This window comes from Pogoniulus pusillus, chromosome 11 (assembly GCF_015220805.1).
Source record: "Pogoniulus pusillus isolate bPogPus1 chromosome 11, bPogPus1.pri, whole genome shotgun sequence".
Classification (NCBI taxonomy): Eukaryota; Metazoa; Chordata; class Aves; order Piciformes; family Lybiidae; genus Pogoniulus; species Pogoniulus pusillus.
The window spans coordinates 6408035-6422306 of NC_087274.1; the positions used below are offsets into that span (position 1 = coordinate 6408035).

Sequence of the window (14272 nt, forward strand, 5' to 3'; positions counted from 1 at the left end):
TGGCAAAACGTCGGCAGAGACAACACATAGCCCACCTCGTCCAGTGTCACTTCTGTGTGCAGGGACACCTCCACATCACCTTCTCCAGGACAACGGAGGGACGGGGACAGTGTCCAATCCAGCCTCTTCCCTATGCCACACAAGCAGGGAGTTAGTCCTCCATGGCCTCCGTCTGGGCAGCACTAGGAAGGACAAGACTGAAGTCACATCCCTGTGTTACCTGGAGTCCCTAAAATGCATCTCAAACAACACAAGGGGCACAAACTCTTGTGCAATCTCTTCAAGGTGTGTGAGATGCTGAAAGGAGCAGTGCCACAGCCCTGCCTCTGGGGAGCTCTGGGGCCACCAGGCAGACCCAAATGCTTTATTTTCTTGCAATAAAACTCCTTGGTGATGTCTGGGGCAGCCGTGACAGGCAGGCAGGGCAGAGAGACACATCCCAGCTCAGCGATGGTCCAGGGCACAGCAGGTCGAGGCAGGTTTGGGGATGGCCCAGCCCTGCCCGCTGCAGGGCAAAGCAAGTCCTTCTGCTCCCATCCTGTGTCCCCTTCGCTCAGTCTGGGCTCATGACTGGGCTCTTTCCCAACCTAAATCCATCTGTGTCAAGCTGGGGCAGTGGATCGAGCCAGCTTGGACCCGCATCAAGGCAGGGGAATGAGAGAGCAGGGGAATGAGAACATCCAGAACCATCCCAGAGGACAGAGTATGGGAGAGGATAGTGCCAGGCAGGACCACGCCATCTCCATCCCACCAGCTAGTTGCAACTGCTTGGCACATCTAAGGGCACAGGGCACAAAGGGACAGCTTTATGCTTCTCCACTGGGGTTAGGCTCACACGAGAGATCTGCTGGACACGGTGCAAGGCTAGGGGAGCTCAAAGTTACCCCAGCACTGAGCTACAACCCATGGCTGCTTGGAACGGCAGGGGATGCGGGCACCAGCAGATGGATGCCTGCTGTAACTAACCCTGGCACTTCAGGCTGGAACAGGGAGCCTGGCTGCCAAATGCAGAGAGAGCTGTTAAGTCCCAATTTAATGTGCACGAACCTCCGACCAGGCAGGCACAGCGGGGAGAGGCACAGGCAGGAGCCGAGGGTTTGGGTTGCGGTTGCCAAAGGCTCGTTAGCGTCAAGGGTTTAGCGAGATGATTCACAGGGAGTGTGTGCAGCAGCTCTCGCTGCAGCCCAGCCCCGGTACCCTCGGACAGATCGATAAAGTCATTATAGAGGCAAATAACTGCCGGGTGAGAAGGGGAGAGGAGGGAGTGGGAGGAAGGAGCCGTACGAGGAGGGTGTGGAGCTCCCATGGGAGAGCTTCCGAGCTTTCAGGGCTGACAAGAACGCTGCATCCCGCAGGGTCTGGATGCTGCTGCCCACCCTGGCTGCAGGTGAAGGCTGCAGCTCCTCTCCCTCCCCATCAGTCACTGCTGCCGGTGAGATCACGTCTGTCCAGCCTCGACCGGCCAGGTCCTGCCCTGCCTCGGGGGTGGGGGGAGATGGTCCAGGCCTGTTTGTCTAGACGATTATCAGAAGGCAAAGCCTCCCCCGACACAGACAGCTCTGTAATTACGCCAGGCAGCCTCCAGCCCGGCGTCAGCACAGACACCAAAGCTGCTCAGGTCTGTTGGGCTGGAGATGGGAAAGGAAAGGGCAGGGAAAGAGCAGTGCCACCTGAAGTGCTCACAGGAGAGAATGCATTGCAGCCATATAGTAGAACGGCTTGAGTAGGAAAGGGCCTCAAATATCATCGAGTTCTGACTTCCCTGCCACATCTGTCATCTATCATCTAGTTGCAAATCCTCCCACCTCCCACTAGACTATGTTGCTCAAAGCCTCATCCAGCCTGGTCTTAAAGGCTTCCAGTGATGAGGTGTCCACAACTTCTCTGAGCAACCTCTTTCAGTGTCTCACCACCCTCCTAGTATAGAACTTCTCCTTAATGTCCAATCTATACCTGCCCTGCTCTAGTTTAAAAACGTTGCTCAGTCACCTCTGCCTGTGCTGGCACTGTCTCTACAGCCATAGGAGTACAGCAGTGGAGTCGCTCTGAGGGCGAGGAACTCAGCCACGGATGGTCCATACATGGAGTCAGAGCTGCCTGGAGGCACTTCACTTTCCAAATTGATGAGAAGCCTTGGGGCTCCTCGGGCTGGCACTGCACCCTATGCACTGTGAGTGGGGCCAGTCAGGCTGTGTGGCATCACTTCACACCCTGCAAGTGTCCTTCCCACCACACCATGGCACACTGCAGCCAGGTACCCAGAGGAAAGAAGATGACAGAAAGCTTCAACTTGCATGATCCATGCAGGATCCAGAGTAACTTCTGCCATCAGTCATTAACAGGGTAATTGGGGACACCAACAGAAGGACTGTGGGCAAAATACTCTTAAGAACAGCAATGGATAGGGCTGAGACAGGCAGGGCATGTGCAGGGACCCTCTACCACCCGTTTGGGACTCAGAAGTGTGTGACTGGCCCCACACACCCCCATTTCCTGCCCCAGCAGCACAGGATGCTGCAAGTGAACAGAGCACAAGAGGAGCAAATTTCAGAGTGAGCTGCACTCGGGAGCACATCCTGACTGCCTCCCAATTCCCCCAGCTCCCCTCCACCATCAAAGACCCCCACCAGGCCAACACAGCCTTCACCATCCCTGCAGACTGATGGAGATCTCACTGCCTCCCTCCACTTATCAGGGCGAAAGGGCAGCTCACCCTAACCCTCTGTTGGCAACCAAGCCACAGCAACTTACAACACTCATTTCCAGGACAAGGGTCGAAAACACTCTTTTCCACAGGGACTGTTGCAGGACAGCTGGGAAAGGAGGGCAGAACACTTGGAAGGACTTTACAAACCACTCTGTGGTCACACAATCCCCATGCCCCTCTCCCGTGGGCTGTATCGGCCGCCGAAGCTGTGTGAGAAGAGCCTGTGCATCTCTCCTCTATCCAGCCCTGCCAGCACAGAGAATGCTTCCCAGGCTAAAGGACAAAGAGGAGTTTATCTGCCAGCACCAAAGCAGCTGCTGGGGTACCTCTCTGAGGGGCCACCCAGAGATACAGATCAGACTCGACACTAGGCTTTAATTCAACCCTAAACCTAAGCAGAATAAAAGAAATGCATCTTTGATAGGCTCAAGCACGGCTTCCCAATTCAGCTGGCTGCTGCTGGCTCCTCTATGGATGGATATCAGCTCAGCTCAGCCCATGATTTCTTTTGTTTGGGTGTTTTCTTATTGAAACTCAGATCTGGTTTTAGCCAAATGAGCTTTCCGAACAAGCTCACGTTGCTCTCTGGCTCCTGCATCCCACAGCCACCCAGTGAAGGGCAGAGGGTGACTGAAGCCCTAAAGCACTGCAGGTAGCTCTGAGCAGCCTCACAGCCAGTGGACAGGCATTCAGGGACGTGAACATTCATCCTGCCTCGGCCACCTGCTGCTCCAGCCCTCCAGCAGAGTGGGAAGATGATGCTCAGCATCATGCTGGGAGAAACCAGAACCATTGTGAACCTGGACTGGGGGCTGGTCTTTGTGCCAGAGCAAGGCAGGATGGCAGCATGAGCAAGATTTGCCAACTGCAGGGGCTTCGTGGATGTGGCAGCATCACCTGTTCAGGGGAGAAATTCAAGGAGGCAGCACTGGAAAGGAGCACAGCAAGACTCTACGCAACCCTTCCCACTGGCAACGGCTGCCGATGCAACGCTCAGGGAAGGGCACGGTCAGGACATTCCTCCTGGGCACAGGAACCAGCCGAGAGAGGATAAAACAACTATGAAAAGGTCACAAGGCATCAAACTCCTTTCCTGTGCCATGCTGGTGTGCTGCGTTTCCTCCTCCCTGACATCAGGGAACATCTCTGCTCTGTCCGCATCTCCGCCTGCATTTCCAGCAGGCAAATCACAGTGGTGGTCCCCAGGTCCATGTGGAGACACCTGCCTGGAGCGGCATCCCAGCGAGCTGCCTCCAGGTCCCAGATACTCAATGGGACACCCCGACTCCAGTGGACAGCACCCTGCAGAGCCCCAAGCCCCCATCCATCAGCCAAACCATCTTCTTTCCTGCCCTCCCTCCTCACACGCTTTTACTGAGATAATAATTTGCACATCATTTACTTCAGAAGCTTTCCCCAGTCTCCTAAAGATTTATGAGGCTGATCGTGATTCTCATTCTTGCTCCAGGACCTGGTGTCTTCAGATTCACCTTGAGAAGTGCATGGCTAAGTGCAAACGAGAACCTCTCAGCCCCTCTTACAGCAATCGGCAGCTTTGCTCTGGGCTCTTTGTTCTAAGTCACTCTTAATTTCCTGCTTTCTATTGTCTCTTTGATGTGTGATGGAAAGGGGAGGGGGGAACCAATAGCTGTTACTTAATTGCTTTCAAGATCTCAAACAAACCAGAGCAGAGGTTATCTCCCCCAAACCTCTCTTTTTTTGGTCTTCCTTCTCCAAGTCGTCGTTACTGGGTAACTGCAGAGGGAGAGGCTGCAGCAGTAGCCACCTGTATCGCTCAACTCCCCAGAGACTCCAAAGCTGTGAGCAATCCCCCTTCGCCTTTCCACCTCCTCCAGGCTGTGCCAAGCCAACAAGGGCTTGCCTTGCCTTTGGTGGCAAGGTCCAAATTCCGAGGCCAAGATACTCCCAGCTTCCCAGGAGATTTTGGGACTCTCAAACACCTCAAGGGGAGTTCCAGCTGGGGTCACAGCATGGCCTTCATGCTGTCATCGCCCTGCTCCGTCCCTCCTCACTGGTGGCCCTGCAACCATCAGAAGCTGAGCTCTTTGCACCACCATTGGGATCAAACTGCGGAGAGTCAGCTCTTGCAGCAGGAGCTGGGCAGTGAAGCAAAGGAAGAGCTGAGAGATGCATGGCCGCGTTGGGGGGGTCTCTCCTGCTGGAAGCCCCTTAGAGCCAGGCAGATCCTGCCGTGCTCTGAGGTGGAGCAGAGTCCCTGCACTCATGCTGTCACCTGCACGTCCCCTCCAGCGCATGCCCCTTGGACCTCCTGTGAGCCCCTGGGTTTGGGTACCCTTTGCCACACACCAGCAGCCTCTGCGAGCAAGAAAAGCTCCACTCGCAGGCACAAATCCCGGGCCCGCACGGCCGGCCGGAGCTCTGGGAACAGCACTCAGAGCCACAGGCAGCGCAGGTTGCTGACAGGGCAGGAGGCAGGGCGGGCACTGCAGGGTGAGCACGGCAGGACAGGCGGGGGGGTGGTGTGCTTGAGCAGGGTGGGCAGAGCAGTGTGGGCAGCGTGGGCAGGGTGATCAGAGGAGGGTGGGCAGAATAGGCAGGGACGCGGGCAGGTAGGGTAGGCAGAATAGAGCGGGCACAGAAAGCAGTGCAGGCAGGCAGAGTGGACGGCACAGGCAGGGAGGGGAGCAGGTGAGGTGGGCGAAGGAGAGCAAAGCAGAGCAGAGTGGGCAGAGCAGGCAGGGAAAGCAGGGGAAGGTGGAGAGGACAGAGTGGACAGGGAGACAAGCTGGCAGGGTGGGAAGCAGAGCAGAGCAAGCAGGGTAGGGTGGGCAGGCAGGGAGAGGGACTGGCAAGGTGGGCAGGACAGGGTGGGCAGAGCGGGGCTGTTCGGCCTGTCCCCGCCCCGGCCCCGCAGAGCCGCCCCGCTCGGGGCGGGGCGCAGCCGGTGCGCTGGGTCCAGCGGCGGTGCGCGGAGCTGAGCCGAGCTGAGCGGTGGGAGCGGAGCGAGGCTGTTCGGTGCGGGGCTGTTCAGAGCGCAGCGCTGCCGGTGGCCCCCTCGCTGCCCGCAGGCCCGGGGTACAGCGGCGGGAGCAGGTGAGCCGGGATGGGGGGTGGACAGCACCGCCCCGGTGCCCCTTACAGCGACAGGGAGCGCAGGGTGGGTACCGGGGAGCGGGGATTGCTTTCCTCAGCCCCCATCGGAGCCGTCCGGGATCGGGATGCCCGTTCCGGCTCGTGTCGTGACCGGGAGGGAAAGAACCTGGCAGGTTTTGCCCCGTGCGTGGTGCTCCGAGCATCAGTTGGGGACTCACCGGCTGGGTTTTGGGACTCCCGGTATCGCCAGTCAGCAGTAGCTGTGGTGTGTCCGCGGCTGACTGCTAGCGCTGCACAGGCTCCGGAGCGGGCATGAGCTTGGTGGTTCGAGGAAAGCCCCTCTGGGGAGCATCTCTCCCACCGAGCCTGACAGCAAGGTGGGAAAGTCCTCCCCAGGAATCCTGTCGTTTCCATCTCCGATTTCTAGAATCTTCCACTTTATCCCCAGAGCAAGGGAAGATGACATCTTGGCTCCTCTGAACCAGCAGTACCCAGGGACCGACAGAGCCATGGAGCTGGAATATGAGCTGCCCAATGCCACTGCGTTCTGGTTCTCCCCCGCTTCCTCCTTTGATAACTTCTCTGTGGAGGCACCCACCAACACATCACAGAATGCCACAGGCCAGCACTTTGACCTGACCAGCAATGCCATCCTCACCTTCATCTACTTCGTGGTCTGCATCATAGGGCTGTGTGGCAACACGCTGGTGATATACGTCATCCTTCGCTATGCCAAGATGAAGACCATCACCAACATCTATATCCTCAATCTGGCCATTGCAGATGAGCTGTTCATGCTTGGTCTGCCCTTCCTGGCCATGCAGGTCGCCCTGGTGCACTGGCCCTTTGGCAAAGCCATCTGCAGAATTGTCATGACAGTGGATGGGATCAACCAGTTCACCAGTATCTTCTGCTTGACAGTTATGAGTGTTGACCGGTACCTGGCTGTTGTCCATCCCATTAAATCTGCCAAGTGGAGGCGGCCCAGGACAGCCAAAATGATCAACGTGGCCGTGTGGGGTGTCTCCCTGTTGGTGATCATGCCCATCATGATTTATGCTGGGGTGCAGCACAATCACGGCAGAAGTAGCTGCACCATCATCTGGCCAGGAGAGTCGGGTGCCTGGTACACAGGCTTCATCATCTATGCCTTCATTCTGGGCTTCTTGGTGCCTCTCACCATTATCTGCCTTTGCTACTTGTTCATCATTATCAAAGTCAAGTCCTCGGGCATCAGAGTGGGCTCCTCCAAGAGGAAAAAGTCTGAGAAGAAAGTCACCAGGATGGTCTCTATCGTGGTTGCTGTCTTCATCTTCTGCTGGCTCCCCTTCTACATCTTTAATGTCTCCTCAGTCTCCATCCTGATCGTGCCCACGCCTGTTCTCAAGGGCATGTTCGACTTTGTGGTGGTCCTCAGTTACGCCAACAGCTGTGCCAATCCCATCCTTTATGCCTTCTTGTCTGACAACTTCAAGAAGAGCTTTCAGAATGTCCTCTGTCTGGTGAAGGTCAGCGGCATGGATGAGGCAGACCGGAGCGACAGCAAGCAGGACAAATCCAGGCTCAACGAGACCACAGAAACCCAAAGGACTCTGCTCAATGGTGACCTGCAGACGAGCATCTGAGAGGACAGCAAGGTTGTCCTTCCTTCACTCTCCTCTTCCCACTTGCTCCCGAGTGGCAATGGGATGTATGGAGTCAGGACAGGAGAGCCAGCTTAGAGGGTGGTGGTGACACACTGATGGACGGTGGGGTCCTCAGCTGGGCTCCTCCTGAGCTGCTGGTGAGTTGGCTTTCAAGTGCTGGGAAGGATTTACTGTTCAAGAGGAGCTGCCTCGCCAGGGAAACAAAGACAACTTGTAGCAATGCAGTGCATTTCAACACCAAAGTGCCACCATGGAACACAGATATCACCAGGGTGGCTCTGCTGTCTCCCTCCAGTGCTGCCCTCAGGGCTGAATGGTTTTGAGTGTTCTGCCCCAGGATGGTGCTTGCATGTGGACACACATACACAGCAGGGCAACCTCAGAAGGAGCCAAGGCCACAGGTGTGTGCCAACATCTATGGCACTACAGGGATGCACCATGTTACGGCCAAGACCTGGTGAGAGCTCCCTGAAGGTACCTGCAGTCACCTTCCCTGAGGAGAAAAGATATTTGGGGTGCACTTTGGCCACCTCCTAAGTGACTCCATCACCTTCCCTGAAGCCCCCCTGCTGCTGTTTGCGTCATTTGCAGCAGCTACCCTGCCTAGAAGATCAGGATGGAGGTGGCTGCCCCATCAAGACCTGTTCAGCTGCCCGGGCAGGTCCTCTGGTGCCACCACGGTCCCACTCTGCCTCCTCCAGCCGCACCGTCTCCCACTGCAGAAGAGCCTTTTCCCTCCTCCCGCCATGACATCACCTGCCCGCAGGTTCTCTGCTCGGATAAAGGATGTCCCCCTTTTGCCTCCCCAGCAACCGCTGCTCCTCCTGCCACCCACATCTGCCTGGGCTCAGTCTCATGCTGTGCCAGCAGCTGAAATCGCTGCTGTCCCCGGTGAGCCACAGCACTCTCACCCAGCACCAGCTCCCGGTGGGAAATCCTCGGAAGCATTTCAACAGCAGAAAACCATCGGGGCTTTGGAACGACCTGGTACGGGCTGCAGTGCATCACACTGCCGACAGCGTCTGCGTCTGGGTGAGGCTTGGGCTCAGCCTGCCCCAGCGCTGAAGATCACTGGGGCTGCTGCCCCCATGGCAAGCAATCGGCAGCTGGCTGCCGGTGACGTCGCTGGTGGCATCTGCCCTGCTCCATCCAGGCAAGTCACACTGGAGGAAGGGTTGATGGAGAGGATGGGGACAAGAGGTAGGGTGTGCTGGGAACTTAGCCTTGAGCTGAAGGGACCAGGCAGAGCAGGCAACAGGGCTTCCAGAAACATGGCATGAGGAAGGGTAGAGCAGCATGCATCCAGTACCCCTCACTTCCCCCTGTCCCCCCTTCCCTTTCCTGCAGCATAACATGGGAAAGGGGGAGCACAAGGTGCAGTCCACAGCGTGAGGGTGGTGGGTCCGGCACGGCATTGACTACATTTAGCTTCTCAAGACCGTACCGGAGCACTCAGCTCTGCCCCTGTAGCTCAGCACACAAACACAGGGCTCGGGAGCCCTGATCGCCTGCTCGTGGCCCGGCATAGCCTCCCTCCTTGGCCAGCACAGAGGCAACGCTGGGGAAAGCCCAGGGGAGCAGCAGAAGAGCTGTCTTCCTGCCAGAGCACCCGGAGTAGCCTCTGTGCCAGAGGCCAGGCTCTGTTCACAGGCTCTTGCTCCAGAGCCGAGCCGTGGGAACGCCGCGGTTTAGGTGGAGAAAGCAGCTGGGTCTTGCTCACCCTCCCCTTTCCCATCCCACCCCAGCATCCTTACACCAGCTCCAGCACCAGCAAACACGGAGCTTTTGCCTCACACTCCTAGCCACACAGATGAGGATAAGTATTGCCCCTGAGATGCCACCCACTGGATTTGGGGTGCCACCATGCTCGGCCACATACCCCCCAGTCTGAGAGCACCAGCTCTGGGAGAAGTTTTCTTGTGGCTCCCCCAGGCCCCCGCAGCAAGTTTCTGCCCAGAGCATCACACCTGTGATGCTGTGCCACCCCACCATCCCTTACAACCTCAGTTGTAAGGACTCAGTGCCAGACTTGATGCCTGCTTCCTGGCACAGCTCTTTTGGACACTAGATCCAGCACTGCAGACACAGCACAAGGCTCAGGGAGGACTTTCTATGGGGTGTCGCCAGCATTTATTTGCTTTTAACTATTTGCTGCTCCCCCGGGGAACACGTGTCTGCTCAGAGGCCCCACGTGGGCTCAGCTCTGAGCGGGCACCTGCCTGTCCTTCACCGCCTGTGCCAGGCTATGCGGGCAGCTGCTCACCGAGCGCGTCTGCACCGGCTCCGTGAAGGGAAGCGAAGCCAAACGCGGCTCTGAGGCAGCGCAGGCAGCCCTGCTGATGCTGCAGGAATTCAAACACGAGCAGCATGTCATGCTACACTGAAAGAGCGGCTGGTGACGGCCAGACCTGGTGCAGCCAAAGCCCTCTGCCAGGAGCAGGCTTCAGTGTCACCGCTGCGGGGATGCGTCAGTGTGGCTTTGGGTATTTCATACCTGGTGGGTGGTGAAGGAGTCAGCCGTGTGGAAAGCGAGAGAGGCAGTGGGAAGGGTGGCGCCTTGAGCTTCCTGACGTTCACACCCCTCAGCACGCACCTGCACCAGAGCCAGACCCACCGGCAGCCTGCTTTAACTTGGTCCTGACCGCGCAAGCCCTGCCACCAACACCTCTGACCAATGGCAGGGGGAGATGCCAGCTTCCAGCCACATATCCATGGGAATCCCCAGCAGGACTCCCCAGCAGGGAGTGTCTCGTCTCTGCTGGTTTAATATTCCAAGAGATGGAAAGCCCAGCTTCCTAGTCATGGGAAGGACCCATGCCCAGCACTGCATGTGCCCATATCAGCTTCGCCTTGGCAACCGTTCCCCACCCCCCACCCGCCGTGCCGTTCTGGCAGCTCAGAGCTGTGCTGGGCAGCTGTGCTGTGAAATACTCCCTCCCCTGCCCCCTCTGCATCCAGGGGCTCTCTTGGGCTGGGGTTAACGGGGCTGCAGGTGAGGAGTGAGTAGCATGGGTGAGTTGTCACTCATGTCCCAGTGGCCACCAATGCTGGGATGCTGCAAAGAAGGAGCATGAGGTGGCTTTTGGGGGGCTGCTAGGACACCCCATGGCCACCCTGCCACAGCTTCTCCCAGGAAAAAAGGGCAGGAGAGTAAAAAGCGCTGCCTCGGTGGAGTGAGCAGGGGAGGGAGCCACAGCCCTGCACTTGCAGTGAAACCAGTAAAAGAAAACCTGCTGGCTTATTGCTGGCTAATAAACAGCAGCACTGTTAGTGCTGTGCCTAACAAAGTTTTCCTGCCCAACCACTTGATTTTAGTGGGAACTTGACCCAATATTGGATCTGTTCTAAAAAGCCTCCCAGGGCTGCTGGCAGCATTAATAAGAAATCTCTCCTGGTTATTGCAGAGCAAATAGGCTGAACCTGCAAGTGCTGGAGTGGCTCCATTGCCACTTCACTGCAGACTGTCCCCGGGCAAGTGAGATTAATTACAGCTCCCGTCTGCCTGGCTGGAGCAGCAGGAGCAGATTTATCACATATCAGAGGTGATGGGAAGCAGGCACTGGTGTGTCACACAGAGCTCCCCTGTATGCTAGGAGCATGCATCTAGACCCTCCTTGGAGCAGAGGGGTGCTTGGCTGCAGGGCTGCGAGTGTGACCACCCTACCTCACCTGGGGCTGTCACCAGGGGCATTTGCAGTGGATCACTCTTGCAAGAGACTGCCAGGTCCAAAACCTGTGTGGCCCCCTCAAAGCTTGGGAGAAAACAGCTCCCCTTCTCCTCCCTGCCACTGGCTTCCCCCTACACAGCCAAGGAACCCCAGCAAAGCTGAGAGGCAGCTCCACAGCATTCCTGGGCATCCATGGGACTGACCTGTGTGGAGGCACCCTTGCTGTTTCTGTTCCTTCCATCCCTGGGGTGTGAAGCCTGGGGCTGTGGCTGGGCTGAGCATCATCCTGGGCATGCTTCCAACTGTGCCCACCTCGGACCAAGCCTGGTTTGTTGATGATCAATGCATCCAAGTGCTTGAAAGCCAAGAGTCTGGAGGTGGAACCCTCTTGTTGCACCTGTACTGCTCTCCATATCAGCACCAAAGCTGCCTTGGACTTCTTCGAGATAACAAACTCCTAAAGAACTGCACTGCACTCTGGAGGGCTTCTTGACTCTCCATCATGATGGGAAGAGCTTTATCTTTGTTGGAAACTCTATGGAGAGTTCCCTTTCCTGCTGGACCTGCACAAATGCAGGCAGCCTTGGGGGCAGTTGTGCAGCCTGTGCTCCCAGCTAGCTCCAGCCCCTGCAATGATTGCTCCTAGGCTCTGGATCTGTGCCACTGCTCGAGAGCAGGACTTAAGTCTCACATCTTGGGGGGGTTGTTTCAGCCCTTGCTGTGAAGAAGCTGAATTCAAACTGCTCAGGGCAAGTCTCCATCCTCTCTGCCAGGGTTGTTGTGGCTGCACTGCCTGTCCAGGGATTCTCAAAGAGAGGATTGCCAGCAAGGCGTGAGCAAAAAGCACAGCAGACCCTCAAACAATCATTCCATTGCTAGATCTGAAATGACACTTGCTGGTCTCCAACCTAAGGACACCTCTGCCCTCTCTTGCCATCCTCACATCCACATGTCTTCTGATGGATTTCCACCTGCTCCAGGACCTGGACTGCAAAAAGCCAGGGCAGGGTAACAGCCAGGCTCCAGCTGAGATGTGGGAGAACCTGCCTCAAGCCATTTCCTGACCAGGAGATGATGAGGGATGCCAAGCCTGGACAACCCAACCATCCCACCCTACACTGCATGCCTGGGAGGAGGGGATGGGTGATTGTACATATGTGTATATATTGGACACACCAGCAAAGGAGTTTATTATATTGATGCTGTGGAGACATTCTGCCACCTTTGGTTTTGCTGTGGCTGCTGGTGCAAGTTTGACCCAGCCCCTCAAAGGTCCCTTGGCTTCTCCTTGCCCTCCTCGTGTGCCATGGGGGCTGGTGGCACCGTGCATGAGGCAGGAAGGACCACAGAGGCTGCTCCCACACTGACAGGCAGAAGCTTAAGCCTCTGTACTGAACACAAGAGCTCTCCCCTGCCAAGCCAGGGCTGTAGCAACATGGGGATCACGCCCCACCTGCAGCACTGCACCACGCTGCCCACCCTCTGTACATACACCCTCTGTATCTATAGCTGTGCTCTGTGTAGCGTGCGTGGGTCTGGTGTGTGACACATTGTGACTGGAACACCACCAGAGAGTGTTTCTCTGCTTTATGTGTTGCTTTCCTCCCCAGCAATTGTTTCTTGGTGTCTCAGCGTGAACTAAACCTTCCCGCAGCGAAGGCTCCCGACTGCCGCGGTCTGTGCCCCAGGGAAGGAGTCATGGATGGGGTGGGAGGGAAGTAAAAGAGTTTTCCTACATTTTCTGACTCCGTGTGCGTTTGTCAGAGCTGGGTGGGAGCAGTGGGATATAATCAGGGCTTGGATTCTTCCCCGGGGCGGAGAAGCACCGACACTGAAGCCCTAGCAAGGACAACTCACACTGTCACTCTCCCAAAACATCCATCTCCCCATCCCTGTGAGCAGCACACCCAGATCTTCATCCATGGGATGCTCTCAGCTTCAGTGGGTCCACGCAGGAGGAGGACTGCATTTGCCCCAAAACCTCACAAATCACTTTCCAGGCAGCACAGGCTTGGGGCACCGAGGTAGAGGCATCAACGCCCGAGCTAGACGGGCCACAGACAAAGCACGACCATAGACAGCTCTAAGAGTACAAAGGGCTGCAGAAACTCAAGTCGAAACATCTGGACTGAGAAGCTTCTGTTCCCAAGATGATAACACCTCCAGGCAGGTTCTGTTAAGATCAGGGAATGCAAAGTGCCATCGGTAGAGATTTAATCTGCTGGAGGGACGAGCAGACAGGGGTGGGAGTGCTCAGAGGGGCACTGCTGGGGAAACACACCGAGAGGAAGAAATTGGCTCTACTACAAGCACTAAGTATAGCTCTGACCAGCTCTGCCACCAGCAGCTTCAGCACAAACAAATCCCTTCACTCCCGAACACCGGCGATTATTTCTTCCCACTCTCCTCCTCCGATTTGCAACGCTAAAGGTCTGGAACACAACCTCCAGCAGCTCCCCCAAGACCACACGCTCCGCTCAGACCAGCATCTCCCTGCTCTCCTGCCCAGTGGAGGCCATGCAGACCGCCTGTGCCCTCAAGATCTGCCCCTCACAGGTAGCAGGAACAGGATTTCCCTCTGGGACCAAGCATTTGGAGGACAGCAATTACCAAGCTTGTTGCTACACCGCGTTGCAGCTGGCTGAGTCAGCGTGAGGTGCTGAGGAGGCAGGCTGGCTCTGGGGAGCTCTGATCGCTGTGTACACACCAGTACGCACACAGAGAGGTGGCCCTGGGATACAGTCAGGCTATATTAAGTCCTCACACAAAGACTGACATGAAGAAAGTGCCCAGGGAAGACCTTGCAGTCGAAAAAGCAGAGTGTGCTGGCTTCGTTCTGCTCTGCAGGGTGGGAAACACGCGATCTGATGGGGAGCGTAGGTACTGCAAGTTGGAGCTGCACAGAAGAGAAATAAAAGCACCATCCACAGGGGCTTTTCTGTTTCTAGTGGGTGAGTTCCAGCTGTGCCCCCCTCCCCCCTCCAACACACATCCATTCAGAGTGATTTTGCCAAACTATGTGCAAGAGAAGCGTTTTGTTTTTACTTAAACCACATCAGATGAGGTCCAAAAGGTTTTGCTGGAAGTATTTTAGAGGAAAATCATCAAATTGCCTTGGTTAGAAAAGAACTTTAATATCATCAAGTCCAACTGTTAGCCCAGCACTGCCAGGTCAC

At 56.5% G+C, this 14272-nt stretch overlaps 2 protein-coding genes across 2 annotated transcripts in view; both read left to right on the top strand.

The window, feature by feature from the left end:
* Positions 1 to 1102: 1102 nt before the first annotated feature.
* Positions 1103 to 14272, top strand: part of RPL38 (ribosomal protein L38) — a 187550-nt gene continuing 174380 nt past the window's right edge. The window contains exon 1 of the mRNA XM_064150685.1: positions 1103 to 1113. The gene's annotated coding sequence lies outside the window, so the exon portion shown is untranslated. The remainder of the gene's footprint in view (positions 1114 to 14272) is intronic.
* SSTR2 (somatostatin receptor 2) lies at positions 5619 to 12833 on the top strand. The gene is made up of 2 exons (XM_064150668.1): positions 5619 to 5782; positions 6231 to 12833. Exon 2 carries the CDS (start codon positions 6292 to 6294, stop codon positions 7405 to 7407), a length of 1116 nt encoding a protein of 371 aa, XP_064006738.1. The 5' UTR covers positions 5619 to 5782; positions 6231 to 6291; the 3' UTR covers positions 7408 to 12833.

Excerpts from the sequence above, each read along its gene's own strand:
- SSTR2 (XM_064150668.1), top strand. The coding sequence starts at position 6,292 with ATGGAGCTGGAATATGAGCTGCCCAATGCCACTGCGTTCTGGTTCTCC.